This window comes from Mus caroli, chromosome 1 (genome assembly GCF_900094665.2).
Source record: "Mus caroli chromosome 1, CAROLI_EIJ_v1.1, whole genome shotgun sequence".
Taxonomy (NCBI): Eukaryota; Metazoa; Chordata; class Mammalia; order Rodentia; family Muridae; genus Mus; species Mus caroli.
In genome coordinates, this window is record NC_034570.1 from 9,071,001 (window position 1) to 9,091,001 (window position 20,001).

Below are 20,001 nucleotides of genomic sequence, written 5' to 3' on the forward strand. Positions count from 1 at the left end.
GAACTGAGCGGTGAGAACACCAGCTCTTGTTGCTTTTGTTTCCTACTGCAAAGAACTCTCAAAAGGCAGCTTCCCCCACTTACCCCCTCCCTATCCCCCGCCACAAATTAGTACCCACTCGACTCAGGAAACTATATTGGAATGGGAGAGAAACCAGGCGGGTAAATCACAAACACCCACCTTGACTGCCCTTGAGCTGAGTGAGCACTGTGATTCTGTCTACACACAGATGGGCTCCGGTCTTCAGCCTCACCTTCTTGAGGTCCATTTACGATCTGGGAATGTAAAGCCATCCGGGTGTAAGCAAATGTTCTCATAGATGTTTAGAAGAGCTTTTTGTGATATTCAAAACTGGAAGCTAACGAAGTGACGAACAGGCAGGGATTTTAAATCGCTTTAATACTTCGTGAAACCTATTTGACAAATATGAAGGGATTTTATGGGGAGAATGCTAACAAAGAAAGGCAGACTTGTCTGTCATTGTCTCTAATCCTTTCTACTTGATAGGCTGAGGGGCGCGGAGGAACTAAATTTACAAGTTCTGGGCCAGCCTGGGCAACGTGAGCAATCCGGTGGGGCGGAGAAGAAACAGAAAATGGTCACTATATATCAAACACGGAGGGCGTTTACAAGTTTTGTTTTAAAGAATGTAAATAAAAAATTTTAAGTAAAATAAGAAGAATTAGAACTGGGTATGGAAGCACACACTTTTAATTCCAAAGCCCAGGAAACAAGGTGATTAGCGGAAAAGTTCTAAGCCAGCCTGGGCTACATACTGATTTCCTGACCCACCTCCGAAACATAACGGTGGCTCTTAAAAGCAAAGGGGAAGGGGAAGCTCCGGTAAGCACGGCATAAAGTCCGCATCACATACCCGATAATCTCAGCACGCTACTACAAACAACCGGGTTTCAGACCTGTCCCAAAACACCCAGGGAGCGGCGGGAAAAACCGGGTAGTTCCCGTAAGATTTTGCAGCGTCCCAGCTCTCTGGCTTGGTGGAGGTAGAACTCAGGAGCTGCAGGGAGAGAGCTGTTTCTCTCGCTGCAAGGAGCGCAGCTGGTCCGTTAGCCCAGGGCCTGGCATCTGCCCTTCTCCAAGCCGCCCTTCTTCAGGCTGCCCACGGAGGCCGGTGCGTGCTCTAAAGTGCGTTGAATTTGGGAATCGATCAGAAACTACAAGGCCAATTAAATGTCCTCCGACTTAGAGCTCTGATGAGGCCTGAAAGGTTCCAAATGGCCCCTTCGTCCCTAGGGGGCTTATCCATGGTGACCTTTCTTGTCCCCTATCCAGAAATCTTCCATGGCTCTAGAGAGGGCAACACAGCTGCCTCTTACCTGCAAGCCTGAGGCTTGTGGTGAGGTACGTTCTTGGAGCCCACACACTGGATAATTCCCACTGAAGACCAGAAAACTAAAGAAAACTACGATGACTGTAGGCGCCCAGAACCCAGCTCTGAGAGGATGTTCTGACCATTTGCTGTCAGGAAGTCACGGTGTACTGTCCTGCACCCCTGAACTGGGACACTCTGTAATTCTGTCCCATCTGCTTGTTTGAAGACTGCTAATGACCAGGAAGAAAATCAAACAGACAAAACCACCCACAGTTCCTGAGTTTCTCATTCAAATGCCCTCAGCTTCTTCCTGCCTGCAAATTTCTAGGAAACCAAAGAGCATGGCGTGGTGGCATATACCTTTACGTATTTACTTACTTGCTTTGGAGGGAAGACAGGATCTCACCTGGAACTCACTGTTGATCTTGCCGGCTTCGAACTCCACCCACCTCTGCCTCTCAAGTGCAGGAAACTTAGCTAGTTGTAGCAGCTCACACTCATAATCCCCAGCATTTCAGAGACTGAGGCAGGAGGATCAGGGTGAGTCCTAGTGGGAGTCTTCTACTTAAAGGGAGGTGGGTGGGAGGGGGACAGGGAATGAAAAATGATGTGTTTTTTTCCTAAGAACATACTTAGAAAAAAATCTTAGTGTACTCTTAAGTAAATATCAAGTGCTTTACATGACATGGATAATTTGAATCTGTTGGGAATGAGAAAAAATTCCACTCTATCATAGCAGGTAAGCCCATTTCTGTCCATCAGCTTCTTGGACATTTTTTTTGTTTGTTTGTTTTGTTTTGTTTTGTTTTTGGTTTTTAGAGACAGGGTTTCTCTGTAGTCCTGGCTGTCCTGGAACTCACTCTGTAGACTGGCATCAAACTCAGAAATCTGCCTGCCTCTGCCTCCCAAGTGCTGGGATTAAAGGCATGTGCCACCACTGCCTGGCTTCTTGGCCATTTGTAAGCCAGTCGTTAATTGAATTAACACTAAACCCAGGGAATGCTGGTGGCAGCGTTAAGCACAAATTCACTAATATGTACAGTAGCCAAATTCATAGACTTTCCTTGGGTGTTCTAAAGAGTGCAGCTTTTCAGTCACATCAGAACGTGGAGACAGGCTGGGCCAAGCGCTGGTGATGAGGCCTGGATTGGGTGTGTGGGTGAGAGGCTGAGACCCATTTGCTTTAGCAAAGATTGCTATCGAATGAAACCTTTTATCATATAAACGTATGATCCCATGTGGTTACGAGCCCAGAGCTACCTCAGAAGAGCCCTTTCACCCCCACCTCCATGGCTCTTAGGGAATCGATTACAGGTACCATGTCATCGGTGGTTATCAACTCTCCAAGAAGAAAGGTGCAGCTGAAATGAAAACTGACAGGTAGCCACTTAGAGAGGGGCTAGGGTAAACACTGAAAACCAGGGGAGTGCCCAGGCCTCAGAGTACAGGCTTGGAGGAAAAGGACCTAGGAGCCCCAGCTATGCACTCTTTTTGGGACCACAGAACTCAGTGGCTTTGTGCACATCTACATTTACGTGTCACATTAAATAAATATTCAGAACCATTCTTAAGGTTCATGCAGATGGCTAGAGAAATGGCTTGGCTGTTAAGAGTGCTCGCTGTACTTGTAGAGGGCTGGAGTTTGATTCCCAGCATCCGTATCAGGCGGCTCAGAAACCACCTGTAACTCCAGCGCCAGGGGATCCAAGGCCCTCCTTTGAGCTCTTGGTCACATCCTATGCATACACACACCGCTACACACATACACATAAGTCAAAATGACAAAGATAAACTTTACAAGTCATAGAATAAAGAAGCAGAAGCCAGAGGTTAAGGAATTCAAGGCTATTCTCAGCTATTCAGTGAGTTTGAGGCTTGACCACCTGACACCCCATCTCAATAAGTTAAAATTAAAACACAGGCCAGTGAGAGTTGCTTGGCAGGTAAAGATGCTCACTGTCGGGCTGGTGAGATGGCTCAGTGGGTAAGAGCACCTGACTGCTCTTCCGAAGGTCTGGAGTTCAAATCCCAGCAACCACAAGGTGGCTCACAACCATCCGTAACGAGATCTGACTCTGACGCCCTCTTCTGGAGTGTCTGAAGACAGCTACAATGTACTTACATATAATAAATAAATAAATCTCTAAATAACAAAGTTTAAAAAAAAAAAAAGATGCCCACTGTCCCTTAATCAATGTCTGGGCCCAGTAGGTAGGGGACAGGACTGATTCCCATGTGTTGTGTCTAATTTCCGCACTGTGCTAGAACATACATGTACCTGAACACAAGCATACATAAGGAAATAAATATAATTTTTAAAAGCTACCAAATTGGGCTGGCAAGATGGTACAGCAATTAAGAGCACTGACTGCTCCTCCAGAGGTCCTGAGTTCAATTCCCAGCAACCACATGGTGACTCACAACCATCTGTAACATAAACATCTTCAGGTGTGTCTGAAGACAGTTACAGTGTACTCATATAAATAATAAATAAATAAATCTAAAAAAAAAAGCTACTTGGCCCGTACTCTACTCTCAGGAGTTGGTGAACGAATGCGAGCTTGTCTAAAGTCTACATTATTAAGCTCTTGGGACTGTATCTGCTCACAGTTGTAATTCCATTGTACTTTTTAAATTCTGTTCTCAGTGAGCTGCTTTTGGTGTCTTCTCATTGTTATCAACTGGGTCAACCCACTGTTGAAACAGGAGAGTGAAGTATAACTTCTGAAGACGCAAACCTAAGTATTTCAGCAATGAACTCAAGAAACTATGTCCACCAGACTGACGTGTGTAGGGCCAAAACTTACCAAAGGAGCCAAACTGAAGGAAATGGCTCTTAAAATGCCCAGTTAGTGTGGGATGTATTAGAAATGAATCCAGTATATTCCGCATGCATGCACAGTGAGAATTAGAAATTGACACAACAATAAACTCCTTTCTGTTTTTTGCTAATCAAGTTCAAAAAACAAAACACCTCATTTGATTTATCCAGTGAGTGAAAAGAAAAAAGATCATTGAGTTGTCATACTGTTTGAGTCAAAAATAATGTTTAAACCCCTAAATAGTAAGAAAATGTTTTAAGCAATATATTTGGAGCTAGCAGTCAAGGAAGGCTGCTTAATTACATGAGGAGGCCAGGACCTTCTCAAAAGACCATTGTTCTGAGTTAATTAACATGAATTAAAACAGTCCTAAAACAACAGGCGCATTCCCTTTAGGGTCAATTACTCAGCCCTAGTCAGGGCAGCAAAGAATTCCCCGGGGGAAAATCTGTCATGGCTGTTCACCTGTGAGACATCTATTGCTTACACAGGGGGCTACACTATAGCTGGGAGCCCTCTGCAGACATCTGCTCCATATTGAATTTGCTGCCCTGATGGTCATGCGTTATGGGCAGAGGTAAAGCAAGTGCCTAGGCAGTCAATAGATCCCCGAGAAGTGGGAGGACACATCTCTAGTGCTTAGGATTGTCCCGGGAGCACTTCCACCTGGCTCACTCTGGTCTGACTTGCTATGTGAATGTTAATGTGAGTTTGTGGTTGCAGTGGAATAACTGGGTGGTTGATAGGGCGAGGTTCCTCGCTAAGCAGGGTCCAGCAATGGTTTGGCAGTTTGTTAAGAGTCTGGCCTTTGAAGGGGCAGACTTTGCTTTACCTCTCAGAGGCAAGTGACCTCCCACCATTTCCTTCAGGTCTCATCTACAGTGGCAGACACCGTGATACTGTTTGAAATGATTAAGACTCAACCCAAGTGGTCTGTGATCACCGACATGGGACAGGTTCATTTCCATATTAGCCATGTAGATCAGGCACTTGAGACATCTTGCCCATTTCTTTTCTTTCTTGGTTTTTTAAAAAAGATCTTACTCTGTAGTTCACAATGGCCCTGTAGTCAAGGTGATTTTCCTGCCTCAGCTTCTTAACTGCCAGAATTCCAGGTGGGAGTTACCACACTTGGCTAAAGCATAGTATACTTTTCAGCTAGTGGCTTTTCCCCCTTTGTTCCTCCCTGTATTACCAAGAGCCACCCAATTACGAAGAGTTGGAGAAAATATACTTTATTCATCAATATTAGAAGTAAAAAATATTAAAAAGGAAAGAGAAGAGCCAGGCAGTGGTGGCGCATACCTTTAATCTCAGTACTCAGGAGACAGAGGAAGGTGGATCTCTTGTGAGTTCTAGGTCAGCCTGGTCTACAGTTTCAAGACAGCCAGGACTACACAGAGAAACCAAAATAAATAAGTAAATATAAAAGATTGAAAAGGAAAGAAAAAAGGAACCAGCTTTAAAACCAGAGTAGCATAAGTGTTTATTTTCAGCCTGTCTTTATTCAGATATAATTTTCCTTCTCTGTTGGTAAAAGTTAGGCATCAACAAGAATTGCCAGTCTTCCTGCGCTGGAAATGATTCTTTCTGGTGCTAGGTGGATTACCTGGCATTTTCATTGCTCAGTGAGGAGAGAAATGAGCTCAAATTAAGATGGAACATTAATACACGGCAGAAGACTTAGTTATAACATACCAAATCTCTAGGTAGTGCAAATTGCTTGGGTGTGGTAACTTAATCCTGTAATTCAAGGTCATTTTCAGCTATATGACAAGTTTAAAGCCAGCTTGGGGGTGGGAGAGAAAGAGAGAGAGACCAAAACACCACCACCAAAACCAAATAGAAAGCAGGAGCTGGTGAGATGGTTTAGCAGTTAAGTCCTAGCAGCACTAGCAGAAGACCTGGGTTCAATTCCCGGTACCCACACAGTGGCTTACAACTATCTGTAAATACAGCCCCAGAGGATCTGATGTCTTCCTTGGGCCTCCACATGCATGCAGCACAGAAACATGCACGCGGCACACACTCATGCACATAGTCACTGGCTACAGACTGTATAACGGGGTGTTCAAGGCAGACAGGAGCGGAGGAATCTTTTCTTCTTTAATCACAAGCTCCAGGACTTTATTCCCACTCCTGGTCTGAATGGATTCCATAAGTTTTGGAGCTTCAGATCAACTACTCCATTCTCCAAATTCTCACTGAACACTTCAACCATGTCCACGCGACACAGACAAACCAGGAATTAGAGTCAGAGTTCTTGGTTGGTAACTGGCTTTGCTTTCAAAGGCCTAGCATGTTTTATGAAGCCTCATGTGGGCATAGAAAGCCTCTTGATCCAGGAAGCCTTTCCCACAAATATTGCAGGAGCTACGGCCATTGTCCTTGTGTGAGCGGCGGACGTGGCTGTCGTGGGCAGCATGAGATGCGAAAGCTTTGCCACAATGCTTGCACTTGAAGGGCTTCTCTCCCGAGTGCTGTCTAATGTGTGTTCGGAGGATGCTGGAGGCAGTGAACTTCTGCAGAGGGCAGAAAGCAGAAAAAGCCAACATCCATGGGCTGCAACTCAGCAAAGGGGTTACTTTTCATTGTAATGGACACATCAGCTTTTATTGTTTTGATTGAGAAACTCTAACTTTGAGAGGTATCTGTGGTACACACTTTTAAGCCCAACACTTGGGAGGCAGAGGCAAGTGGACTTCTGTGAGTTCAAGGCTAAGCCTGGTTTACAGAGTGAGTTCCAAGACAGTCAGTCAGAGTTACATGAAAAAAAAAAAATCCTGTCTCAAAAAACAAAAGCAACAAGGTGACATGGCAGCCAGGCTTCACTGTGCCTGGGTCTTTTCTGTGCTCTCAAACAGCCACATATGGAAATAGCTACAAACCGGACAGCACTGGACATCACCAAAGTAAAATGAGGGACACCTTAGAATATTCTTAAACATGACCAAACCATTGTCTTTTTCAAAAAAGCCTTAATTCCTCTCTGCCTCTGTTGATGGATGTTCTACAGTGCATGAATCAGATGCCACCCTCACAAATGTCCTTTTAGAAAGATTATCAGCAGCAGGAGTACCCAATACTTCAATGGTTACAATCAGCAGACACAATGAGAAGTTTTATAAAGACCAACTGATAGAGTCCAACAACTACAATTCCCCACATTTTACCAAAGAGAAATCTACAAAAAAACTAATGAATTTGCTCAAGGTCACATAGTCAGGTTAGCATCTAAGGCCGGGGCCTGAGAGCAGCTATGCTCTTAAATTCTCTTTTTAAAAAGTTTCTTTTTCATTTTGAAACATGGTTTTAGTCTGTAGTTCTGGCTGATCCAGAATTCATAGAAAAAGGGATTGGCTGATTGGTAATGGACTGGTTACCCAAGATGAATTAGTCACCCAAGCATGAAGTCAGGCTGGCCCCAAAGGAGGTCTCACCTACCTTTGTACAGTACACGCACTGGTATGGCCTGTCTCCAGAGTGGACTCTCATGTGCTTGTTCAGGCTGGAAGACTGAGAAAAGCTTTTCCCACAGGTTGAACACTAAGGAGATAACAAAACGTAGAGTTGAAATTTCTTCTCCACCCCACCCCAAACTCTGTCTCAACATATATTTTCCTGGGGGTGAGAGAAGTTTTTGAAAAATCCCTAATTTGTTTACTTGTCTGTTTAGAGAAAGGCAAATGTGTGATAATCATCAGAAAAACACTTCAGAGTCTGTTGACTCCTGAGTTTGTTCGCAGAAAGAAACTCAGGTTGTCAACCTTTCAGGGCAAGCATTATAACACAAGAGCCATACTGACAGTCCGAGAATCATTTTCTTTATTCTGTGCACATCTGTGGATCAACAAGTCGCTGGCCAAGGATTGCCTGAGATTACAGAGTACAAGCAACCTAGAAGCTGCCTCAGACCTTCCTAAGCAAAGGGACTACAGAGCTCCCACACTGGCAGGATGGAATCGTTAAGTCTGTACCCTGCATCTTTTGGTGTGAGTCCATGGCTGTCGCTCAGTGGTCGAGCACTTGTTCAGCAGATGTTCAAATTGTTCAACCACTAGCACCCAAACTGTAACTAAGCCAGATATCCAACATTCTGTATGTTTGTTTCTCTTGAGTCTTCTTCTTGTGAAATATCAACTTTAAAAACAAACAAAAAAACCTTATGAACTCTCTGGACATGACTGTTACAGAAAAAACACAGGAAATTCAGGGTGAGGCACTCTTGGAGCAGCTTCGGTGGACAGGTGCTGCTTGTGTTCAGGGGAGATTTTAAACCCAGGGTTAAGCAGAGCTTTTGTTACTATGAGGGACAAAATAAATGTCCTTGTAAACTAGAGAGAAAGGGACCCAAGCACTTTCCTATGGCTGGGTAGGTGGCTCAGTGGATGCAAAAGCATGACTTGTATTCAACCCCCCCAGCAGCCATTTAATTAAAAAGCAAGCATGGCCAACCACGCTTTGGACCCCGGGGCTCTGGGAAGGAGAGACAAGAGGATTGCTGGGGTTTGTAGACTCCCAACCTAACTCCAGCTTTAGTGAAAGACCCTTTCTATAAAAAAAAAAAAAAAAAAAAAAAAAAAAAAAAAAAAAAACTATGGCAGAAAGTGATAAAGAAGAAAGACTCCAAACAGGTACACACAGACATGTCCAACAACAACAACAATACACACATACACACCGCCACCACCACATAAATTAAGTAACAACAACAACAAACAAACAAGCAACCCAGAATTTAGGGCCTGGAGAGCTGACTGAAGAGCAATTGCTGTTCTAGCTGAGGACCTACGTTTGGTTCCCCGCATCCAGATGGTAACTCACAACTGACTGTCAGTTGCAACTCTAGTTCCAAGGGACCTGATGCCTTCTTCTGGTCTCTGTAAGCAACTGAATGTACAAGGTGTGCATTCATGAGTGCAAAACACATAAAATAAAAATAAATGTATCCTTTACCAAAGAAATCAAAAAACAAAGAACCCTGATTTTAAAAACATTAACACACACAAAAAAAGAAAAAAAAAACAAAAAAACTATGGCCCAGTTGTGGAACACAGTTCAATTTAGAGATATTAAAATGTGGAAAACTATGAATGTTAGCATTGGCATATGACGCTGCATATTATACACTAGTGTGACACTAGTGTAAGATGTATATAAGATCCTATGTATGACAAGGGGCTGGTGAGCCGACCTGGTGGCTAAGTGCATGAACTGCTCTTGCAGAAAACTCAGGTTCAGTTTCCAGCACAACCATGGTGGCTCACAACCATCTGCTACCCCAAATCCAGGGGCTCTGGTGGCCACTTCTGTCCTTTCAGGGGCGCTCTACTCACACATGCACAAACCCACACATGTACATAGAACTATAAATACTGTAACAAAAGACAGAACTCCATCTTGTCTTTTAAGGACAATCTTGGTTTTGCCCTTTTGACCAAGCCTGGCAGAGCAGTGGGTGTCTGGGCTGGCAGAGAACAGCTTCCTGTCATCACTGTCGTCTCTCATCCTCATAAAGAGCACAGTCTGTGATGTAGCCTTCCATTCTTTGGACCATGTCAGTGTTTCCTCTGCACCAGTGACTATCTAGAGCCTGACTGGGTGTGGAGCAAAGTACAGTTACCTAATCTCTTCCCAGCTTCCAGTACAGCTCACGGCCGTGTTCACCCCAAGGCTGAACTGTCCTCGCCCATTCCTACGTCTGTTCCCTGCTTCTTCCTGGGCACATTCGCTCATGCTCACACATTTGCCTCTTCCACACTACCCCAGCATGGCAGCATTGAATGTTCCAGTCAGTCGCATGGACCCCTCTCTGTGTGTTCACGACAAGGGAGTGTAAAAACAGACTAGGAAGGACATCAAACCACCAACTGCTCACCAGATAGGGCCGGTGCCTCTCATGGACGTGAAGAATATGGATCCGGAGCCGGTCACGCTTTTCAAAGGATCTTTGGCAGAGAGAACAGGGAAACTTCCTGTCCCCCTTATCCACACAGGGAGTGTACTTCAGGTGCTTATCTCTGTAGTATTTGTAGGTAAACACCTTTCCACAGCGTTCACATCTATAACCTTCTGCAGACTCTGTCAAACACAGGGGTGGAAGTGTCGGAAGGTGTGTTAACCTCTGTCCCTCCTCTTCCCCACCTCAAAGAGGATTCAAAACAGCTATAGACAGACACACACAATAACTGGGTGTGGTGGAACACACCTGTGAACCTGGGCAGAAAAATCAGGAGTGCAAGGCCATCTTTGGCTCCAAAGGGGATTTGAGGTCAGCCTGGACTACATATACTGAATGCATGGTGCCTTCAATAATTCACAGGCATTGATTCTAACACTTACTGACTCTGACTCAGGAGTGATAGGTCACTGAGTATCAGAAAGCAAGCACAGAAAGGTAAGTCTGCTTTTTTTCCCAACGGACAAAGAAGGAAGAGAGAAACTAGAGACAAAGAGGTGTCAGATCCAGGTGTCTGTGCCAAGAGTTATTCCACAACTGAAAAGACAGAGGCAGGAGGGTCAGGTTTACAGGTCAGACAAGGTATAACAAACCCATGGCTCAAAAAGACAGCTCGGACCCCAAGTCAACAAGATGTGTGACTATATTAGGGACAGGTAAGAGAATGTCCCTAAAAGCTCCACTCAAGATGTTCCTGGATACTAGAACCAGAGACCTTACTGTCTGCCCTCAAGGGAGAGGAACCAGGAGGGAGCCTAAGTAGGAATTTGCAGAAGGCTGGGTGATGGTGCCACACCACAGACCCCCGTCTACTTGGCAAACACATCACTATTAAACTGTAGCCTTTCCTTTTTTGCTTATCACCATGATCTCATATAAATGTCACAATACAAAACAGTATAATTCTAACACTTGGGAGACAGGGGCAGACAGATCTCTAGGTTCAAGGTCACCCTGGTCTACAGAGCAAGTTCCAGGACAGCCAGGGCTTCAAAGAGAAACCTGTCTCAAAAAGCAAAAAATAAACCAAGACTCAAAATTCTTTCAGGAATCCCTGAAACTAACTGGATTCACTAGGTCCCTTCTTGTGAGAGCAAGCAATCAAAGCTGAGAGCCCTTCTCAGAGGGCAGGAGGCTGCAAAGAGCAGACCTGGAAAAGGCAGGAACCAGGTGATCCGCCTGGAAGAGGTTTAGACCAACTGAGGCACATGGAAAGGACACTCTCCAGCCTGTTGAGAGTGCAGTGTGCTCCAGGTTTCCCTGCTTTGTGAGATATAGTCTAGGCTGGGGTTTTAGTGACGCAGCTGTTGTCTGTGAGTCATTCCTGCTTCATCCCCAGATATGCCTGGTCTGTTCAAACAGTCCACTTATGACACTAAGTCAAGAGTCTGCCTTTCCAGCCCTAGACCTTGTGAGGGAAGGCACCCACCAACCCTACCAAAATGCTGTGGATTTTTGTTTGATGCAGGATCTCCCTGAATAACCCGCACTAGATTTGAATTTAAAATTCTTCTTCAACCTTGCAAATATCAAGATTACACACACAAAACCACTACTTTTTTCTTTTATTATTAATCGTCTCCAAAAACATTGTGGCAAATTTGAAAAATGCTGGACCATCTTATCCTGGGGGCTGGAAGTGGTGAGAGTTTTGTCTGTCTGTCCCTGTAACTGATGGGTGTGCTGTAACTTGACACTCTGTGGTCCAGGCTGGCCTCAGACTCAGAGCTCTGCCCGCCTAGGCCTCCCTGAAGGCTGGGATTTAAGGTGTGTACAAATATATCCAGTTTAGAGGCTGGAAGTGTATGTAGCTCAATGGTAGAGTCCTCGTATAGGAAACAAGGGACCTCAGCCTGAGAAAATAGTTTTAACTGGACGCCCTGATATGCATAATGTATCTATATAAAACAAAAACGTAACAACAGTTTCTTAAGTGATTCTCATCAATATTTCCTATTCTAATTTTTTTTCCTTTTATGCTGGTTTCAATCACTAAATTGATTTTCCACCTCACTGAGTTGCTGCAGCCCATCATTGGAGAGAGCTGACCTGAGCAGGAGTGGATCAAACTCACTAGCCCACAATATGCTGGCATGCGTTCTTTGTCTTTTATTCCCAAGAATGGGAAGGGGGAAAGATGGATAACCTTAGAAAAAGACGCTGTAGAAAAAAAAGATGGCGCCAGTCCACCTCTCCAGAGTCTCTGGCATCTCAGTTGGAGGCGTTAGGGAACCCAGTAAGCATTCTAGTAGATTCTCACTGGGTAGACTCACCTTCAGAGGACTCAGACAGCTGCTGGCCTCCTTGCTCAGTGGCACGGAGGTTCATGGGAACGCCCAGGAACTTCTCATAGCCGTTTCCGTACCACACAAGCAGTTCCTGGTTCTGCTGGATGTCTCTACAACTCTCATAAAATATCTGCCCTTGGTGCTGCACAGCCAGCAGGTTCTGCTCCTTGGGGAACCGAGCACAGTTGACATAGGACATCCAGTTCCCAGAACCTTTGCCGTCGATAAAATGGCTCAGGTGACCGTCTTCAAAAATCTAAATAAGATGAGACATGCAGTTGTTTTGTGTGTGTGTTTATCTTGTTTTGGTCAGAATCTTTCTATGTATCAGAGGCTGGCCCCACACTTGTGCCTCTGCCTCAGCTTCCTGAGTTCAGGGTCCATCAAGCACAGCCCCCCCTACCCCCACCCCCCGCCAAAGGCATGAGCTCTTTGTATTTGCTTTTGTTTTCCTTTCGTCTGATCTATAAAATGAAATTTAACATCTATACCCAAATTCCTACTATAGAACACATTTCTATATAAATCAGATTCCCATATAAGAAGTAGCATATAAACTTCTTTCTGCAGAGGGTCTCAGGTAGGACTTGAATTTAAAATATAGTTGAGGATGGCCTTGAACTTGTAATCCACCTGCTGTTCCCTCTGCATTGGTTATGTGTGCCACCAGGCTGATGTGTACCACCAGGCTGATGTGTGCCACCATGCTGATGTGTGCCACCATGCTGTGTGTCACCATGCTGATGTGTGTGTGTCACCATGCTGATGTGTGTGTGCCACCATGCAGTGTTATGTGGTGCTGGGGACTGAGTCCAGCACTTTGGGCATACCAGGCAAGCATTTTCTCCAGTTCCTCTATAGACTATGTAACAACATTCTTTCTTTCTTTCTTTCTTTCTTTCTTTCTTTCTTTCTTTCTTTCTTTCTTTCTTTCTTTCTTTCTTTCTTTCTTTCTTTCTTTCTTTCTTTCTTTCTTTCTTTCTTTCTTTCTTTCTTTCTTTCTTTCTTTCTCTAATTTTTGTTTTTTTGAGACAGGGTTTCTCTGTATAGCCCTGGCTGTCCTGGAACTCACTTTGTAGACCAGGCTGGCCTCGAACTCAGAAATCCGCCTGCTCTGCCTCCCGAGTGCTGGGATTAAATGCGTGCGTCACCACGCCCGGCTAACAACATACTTTAAAAATGAATTTACGCCCTTATCACATTCTCGATCCCTGAGTTTCTACTGTAGTGTATGTTAATTTTATAAGCAAGGGTAAGGGAAATAAATAGGTCTTATTTGAGCCCAGCTCTTTGGGATGAGCTGCCGAGGGATGAGGGATTCTCTCTCTTCTGCCCAGTGTGGAGGCTTGGGAGGGAGCAGCTAGTGCAGCAGCTTAGTTTAAGTCCAGTTTAGTATAAATTACTGTTTAATTCAGCTCTTCCACATTGCCGAAATTACAGGTTATCATCCTAAAGTATATTCCTAGAAGTTCAGGGTCAGGGCATTTAGATTTTAAGTTATCTGGTTATTCTGACAAGTGGGTCCTGCAAATGAGAAGCTGCTGTCTCAGCAGCCTCCCTTAGACAGGCACTAACTTGCTTTATTTGTTTTGTTAATCCTTGGCTAATTTTACAAGAAAGTAATATGAAAGTCTAAAACTTATCTTTCTTTCCTGTAGCATGCTTTTAACACTCTACCATATTTAAAACACTTGGTTTGCCTGTAAATAAAACACACAGTGGTAATTCTTTAAATGTACTTTCCATGTCTGTTCTGTACAGATTAAAGTTACTTCACCCACTACAAAGTGGATTTCATGCACAGTGAGGTCCTGCTAGAGCAAACACCAATGTCTTTCTCAATAAAGGCCTTCAAGGGTACCGCCTCCCCCAACCTCAGGGCATCCTCCCCAATTTCAGCATACCCCCCAGAAACACACTTACTTCCCACATCCGAGAGTTGTCCCTGTGTGCCTTCACTTCGCTGGCATTGACCACTCTACCTCGAAAGGGTCCAAATCTCACTCCTTTGGCAATGAAGTCGCTGCAGAACACGCCAAAGTGTGGCACATCACCAAATGAGGTCTGCATGAGGCAGAGACCTAGGTGAACCCGAGGCAGGAGAGGAAAGGAGAATGAGCCTGGGCAGTGAGTCAACATTAGTTGTGGGAAATAAATCCAGGCAAGGAGTGCAGCCTACCTTCCGGAAGTTGAAGGGAGTCTTTGTCCAGGGTTTTATGAAGATGATTAGACCCTAGAAAAAGACAGTGAGTTGCCTTCCCGAGGGGGTTCCCTTAGTCCCTAGAGAGTGCTTTAGACTTGACATTTATCCTCTATCCTTTACTGCTGCTGTATCATTGACACAGGCTTTTTGTACACTGTTGCTCATTTGAGACTCAAAAAACCCTTTGGGGGAGGCTTGGTGGGTAATGAACTCCATTTTGCAAACTTGAGAGTCAGAGACAATGCTTTCTGAGGTAAAGAGCTTCCAGGTGTGAATTTCTGGAGACCATCATGTAGATAGTTTGTACATTCCTAAAGCCACCTAGGGAAACCACTTGGCTCTTAGTCCTCAGAGCTCACTAAAAGCAATCTCGGGAATTACATGGTTAGGCAAGGAGGACCATGGGAAGCCAGCAGAGAAGACGGTTTAGAGGGACACTCGCTCCAACATACATCCACGTTTTAATACTGCGTGGTCCGCACCTATTCCAACCAACCCAGACCCAAAAAGTAGATTTCCTTACCAGAACTCTCTGTGGGAACCAGGATGCCTGAAATTGCATGCTGTAGGTCGGTTGGGTGCTCCGGACTAGCGATGGCTCCATAGAGAACGAAGCTCAGTTCCTCCTCTGTGAAATTGAAGCCGCGAAACGGCAGCTTCCCCTCTTGGTTCAAGGTTTGGGGGACAGATATTGACTGGGACGTCTTAATTCCATCAGGTAGTAGGGAAGCAATTACCGGGGATGGCAGAAGTAAATTTTCAGCTTCCCACCTCTGACCACTGATTTGGCCGCCGCCGCCGAGGACCAAATTTTGGGTGCTGGAACCGCTGCTCCTATGCTCAGTGCTGTCTAGAAATCGTGGTACTTCGGGAGTGAATTGAGGAATTCGGTTCCATGGTGACAACTTGTACCAGGGCAGATTGTAGAGCGGCTCGCTCTGAACAGCCAGACCCGGGTTCAACAAGGGAGCAGTCATTCGAAAAGCATTAAGAGGGGCCATCGCCTGGGACTCAAGCACTGCAGCTGTCAGTTTCCAAGGTTGAAACTCCTCCTCGGTGGTGGCGAGGTTCCTAAAGTGACTGTAGCCTGGGGCATGCGCGTAGTAGGTAGTCAGGTGGTGAGGGTTACTCTGGGGCAGGGACTGGGTCTCACCAGAAGGCGGTAAGGCCATCGCAAGCTGAGTTTTGCGGATCTGTGGGAAACCGAGGTGGCTGAGTGAGGGGTCCTAGGTGGTCTTAACTACTTCCCTCCACCCCATCAAAGTCAATGAACAAAGTTCCCAATTCGATCCCGCCAATCCTAACTCGGAAAAATAACACAAAAGGCACAAACTCCCACACCAAACCAAACTAAAAAGCCAAACGTCTCAAACCTCTAACGAAAATCTGCCTTGGTGTCAACCCGACTGGAAGGTGCTGGCTCAGTTCGCCTTCTCTTTTGCTCCCTAAACCACCTTGACTAAGGAATGCCGGTGACCCCGCCCCTAAGCCCTCAACCCGGCTCCCACAAAAGGGGTTTCAATTCCGCCTCTCTTAATTATCAGCCCAACAAAACGCACCCCCCGAATAGGTCTCTAAGAGCGTTTTTTTGTTTGTTTTTTGTTTGCCAAGCTACTAGGGCAAGACCCTGCCCTGGCTTCGGAGCAGGCAGTGGTTCAGGCGCTCTTGAATATGCAGCCCAGATAGGAGAAGTGTGCGCTCTCGGTGGGACAGTGCAGAAGGGGTTCTGAGTCGACTCGGCACCCCAAGAAGTTTAGCGAAACGCCAGCAAGTCCGGCGGTTCCGACAGCACCGAGGGGAGCGGTATTCGTCCTCCTCTAGAGACCCACGTCCAGTGCCCCTTCCCGCCGCATCTCCAGTCTCTTGGCAACCCTAGCCATCTCAACCTAGGTCGCCTCTGGAGACTCCGGGATGACAAGTCCCAAGCTAGGCAGCAGAGAGATGTCTCGGTGGTCGCCGATCTTCCCTCGGCCGCGGCGGCCCTGGCCCCCGAAATGCTTATTTCTCAGTAGCCACACAGCAAGGCTGAGGAGTGAAGACCCGTAGGGTCCGAGGATTTTAAGATCAGGGATCAATGTGTCCAATAAGGAAAACAACCCGGGTCGTGACTCAGAAGTTAAAGAACATAGGGTCAGGAGGAGAGGTCAGCCACCACGCAGGCCTATCTCCCGTCTATCTCCCCCTGAGCCCCGAACAGCGCAGGCTCTAACTCCCAGGACAAGCGACTCCGGAGGTGGAAAGCCAAAATCCAATTACGAAGTTTAAAACAAAAACAAAAACAACTAACTAAGTAAAACAAAGAAAAAACAAAAACAACCAAACAACTGCAAAACGAATTTTGAAAGCGGTTACAGAGCACTGTTCCCAGCCGTGCTGGAAGCCTGTAGCCTTCGGGGTAGGTCCCTCCAGCAGGCCAAAGACCTACCTCAGGCCAAGGCTAGGGCGGCACCCGCTGGGTCTCAGGACCCTAGACTTCCGAAACCCCCGAGGGCTGTGCGGGCTTTAAGAGGGAGTGTGCAGATCCGGCCTCAGGGTACTTGGAGAGGGAGGCAGTAGAAGAGATCAGGCCTGTGGAGGTCCCCTGATCGTCTTCTCCCCGCCCACCACAGTCATTGGCGAGCGCTTGGATTCCTCCCTAGGTCCCCAGAGATCACCCACTTAACCTAACAGTTCTCTAGACCGTTCCCTGGAATCCTGTGAAGTGCGATTGCCCATCTTGCACGGGCAGGCGTTGTTATTGTTGTTGCTTCAGTCTAGTGACGTCAGGAAATCATAGTGTGGCAGATGTTGCCCAAGACCAGAGCGTAGCAAATGTTACCCAGTGTCCACCTTCTGTGTGTAAACGCACACATGCACATACCACACACGCACACAAACCCAGAAGTGAGAAGCGTGAGAACTAAACAAGCGTTTCCCTGGGGACCCAATAAATTCTTCTGTGTCCTCTCACACACTACACCCTAAAAGGATGGGTGTAGGAAGCTGAGAGCGACCAACAAGGACACCTATACACAGCCCCCACTCTCACAGACCCTGGACTAGCATTGGAGAGTTTAGAGCGGAACAATTGTTGTCTAAGCAAGGTCTCCAACACACACACACACACACACACACACACACACACACACACACACACACACTGGCGTCTAGGAGGCCAAGCTTGTTCTTAGTCTTGGTCAAATTTGTCAGAGAACCAGGTAGGCTGAGAAGTTAGGCGTTATCCTAGAGGCTGGGAAGTGACACCCTGCGAGGAGTCCAGGGTAGGGAGAACTGAGCTGACGCTTCTGAGGCCCCGGGGTCCTTTTGCCCTTTCTGCTGCTTTTATTTCTTGGTAGCGGAGAGCTAATCTCCTCACAGGACACCTTCTCGGCTGACCCTGGCTTGCGACCTTGACCCGAGGCTCTGAGAACCTAGGTCTAGACTTGTACCTGTGCTCATCGACTGCATTTTTATTCTCCTTGCAAGCGATGAATAGAGAGAAAGGAGCGTTTAATCCCATTCACGTCCGCAGGTCTAAGCACCTAGGGTGGAGAAAACCGCGGCGAAGCTGGTGACCTTGGTCAGGTTCCACATCATTCCAGTTCCTCTTTGGGCCTGGCTCGAGGCGGGGGACGGGGCGGGGGGGGCTGGCGGAGGGGGGGGGAATGTGATGAGTGAGGGGAGAGACTCACTCTCGCCTTGGGACTGATAGTGATTTGATTACTAATCATAAAACGAGGTTAAATGGGAAGCCGCCCGGAGTTCCAAACGCTAGCAGAGAATGGAGGTCTCCCGCCCCCTTGGTCCCTTTAGAGTCCCAGTGAACTGATTCTGCCTGTGTCCCTGGTGAGGAGGCGCGTGAGAAGAGCAGGAATTTGCGCGAGCGAATATGCGCGGGCTTCGGAGAGCAATGCATTCTGCCCTCCCTGGGCCTGAGCACCGAAGAAGTAGCATCAAATGCGGTTGCGCTGGTCTACAGGGTTAACATCCATAATCATTTCACAGTTGCAGGACAGATCCGAAGGGTGAGGCAGCGCTTTATTTTCCGAAACGAAGTGGGAATGGCTAGAGATCCAGGGTTCTGCCTTTTCCATAAGATAACCATTGAGGCAAATATACCGGCACAGTAGGGAGGGACAGACCAGCTAAAAGAGACATAGAGCCCTCATTTGTTTAGTTATTCAATAGTTTGCATACCAGTCTCCCTTCTTCCCCTCCCTTCTCCCTATTCTTTACAGCTGCTCTCACGGTGTAACCCAGACTTAATGGCCAATTCAATCCTCCTGCCTCAGTCTTCCAGTTGCTATGATTAGAGGTGTGCATATCTAGCATTTATGATAAAACAGAATTATACTTTCATTTTTCAAGACTTTGAGAATTATTTTATGTGTGTGGCTGTTTTGTCTGTGCACCAGTTGGTTATCTGACCCCTGGGGAGAGCGTTGACTGCCTACGGGTGGGGGTTGGGCGTCGGGGTGGGGTGGTGTTGGAGTTACAGATGGTTGTGAGCCCTTTATGTATGCTCTGGGAATTAGCCCTGGTCTTCTGGAAGAGCAGCTAGCACTCTTAACCAAGAAGCCAGCCTGTTAACTTCTACCTACACTTTGCTGCAGTTTTTCTTACCAGGCGACCTGAGCCAAGAGGTAGTTGCTCCCACGTCTGATCAGGAAGTTAGGGTCGACTTTGTCCCAACTGCCTGGTATTTAAATTGTTGTCCTTTTTTTTTTTAAACAATGTTTGAAGCAACTTCTGGAAACAGTTACAAAGATACCAGTGTGTGCTTCCCACCCAGCCTTGAAGCAGCTCCTAGGTAGAAAACCCCTGGCTTATCCAGTTTCTATACCAAACTCTCATTGTTTTGATGAGTTTACAACTTTATTAGTTCTTTGGGAACCTTGTACAATGTGTTCAGATCATATTTATGCCATCTCATCTCTCAGCTCGCCAAGATCCCCCCTCCTTCCCCAACCACCCAATTGCCTTAGACAACCTCTGTGAAAGGGGTTCGACCCCTAAAGAGGAAGCTTTACTCTATAGGCATAACAAACGTCATTAGCAGCCAGTTTAATACTATGTTCAATTAGCAAAATCCCGTCTATATAGGTTCTTGGTCAGATATCCATACAGACCTTTGTTTTGTTTGCTTGTTTTGAGAGAGTATCTCTCTGTATAGTCTCGGCTACCCTCAAGCTTGCTACACAGACCAGGCATGCCTTAAATTCATTAAGATCTTCCTTCCAAATGTGATTAAAGGTGTGTACCACACACTCAGCCGCACAAATCCTTTTAAGAGTCATCAGCAAAGCCGGGCATGGTAGCACATGCCTTTAATCCCAGCACTCGGGAGGCAGAGGCAGGTGGATTTCTGAGTTCGAGGCCAGCCTGGTCTACAAAGTGAGTGCCAGGACAGCCAGGGC

At 46.3% G+C, this 20,001-nt stretch overlaps 1 protein-coding gene across 1 annotated transcript; it reads right to left on the reverse strand.

The window, feature by feature from the left end:
* Positions 1–5,619: 5,619 nt before the first annotated feature.
* On the reverse strand, positions 5,620–17,084 carry Prdm14 (PR/SET domain 14). The gene is made up of 8 exons (XM_021175714.1): positions 17,031–17,084; positions 15,129–15,798; positions 14,582–14,635; positions 14,326–14,483; positions 12,388–12,658; positions 10,034–10,236; positions 7,600–7,701; positions 5,620–6,677 (listed from the first exon to the last, which is right to left on the reverse strand). The coding sequence occupies exons 2-8, from the start codon at positions 15,775–15,777 to the stop codon at positions 6,450–6,452; spliced, it is 1,665 nt and encodes a 554-aa protein (XP_021031373.1). The 5' UTR covers positions 15,778–15,798; positions 17,031–17,084; the 3' UTR covers positions 5,620–6,449.
* Positions 17,085–20,001: the final 2,917 nt, after the last annotated feature.

Excerpts from the sequence above, each read along its gene's own strand:
- Prdm14 (XM_021175714.1), bottom strand. The coding sequence starts at position 15,777 with ATGGCCTTACCGCCTTCTGGTGAGACCCAGTCCCTGCCCCAGAGTAAC. Across the intron at positions 14,484-14,581 it reads CTCCCTTCAACTTCCGGAAG|GTCTCTGCCTCATGCAGACC; the intron begins GTAGGCTGCACT and ends GGGTTCACCTAG. Across the intron at positions 12,659-14,325 it reads ACAACTCTCGGATGTGGGAA|ATTTTTGAAGACGGTCACCT; the intron begins GTAAGTGTGTTT and ends CATCTTATTTAG.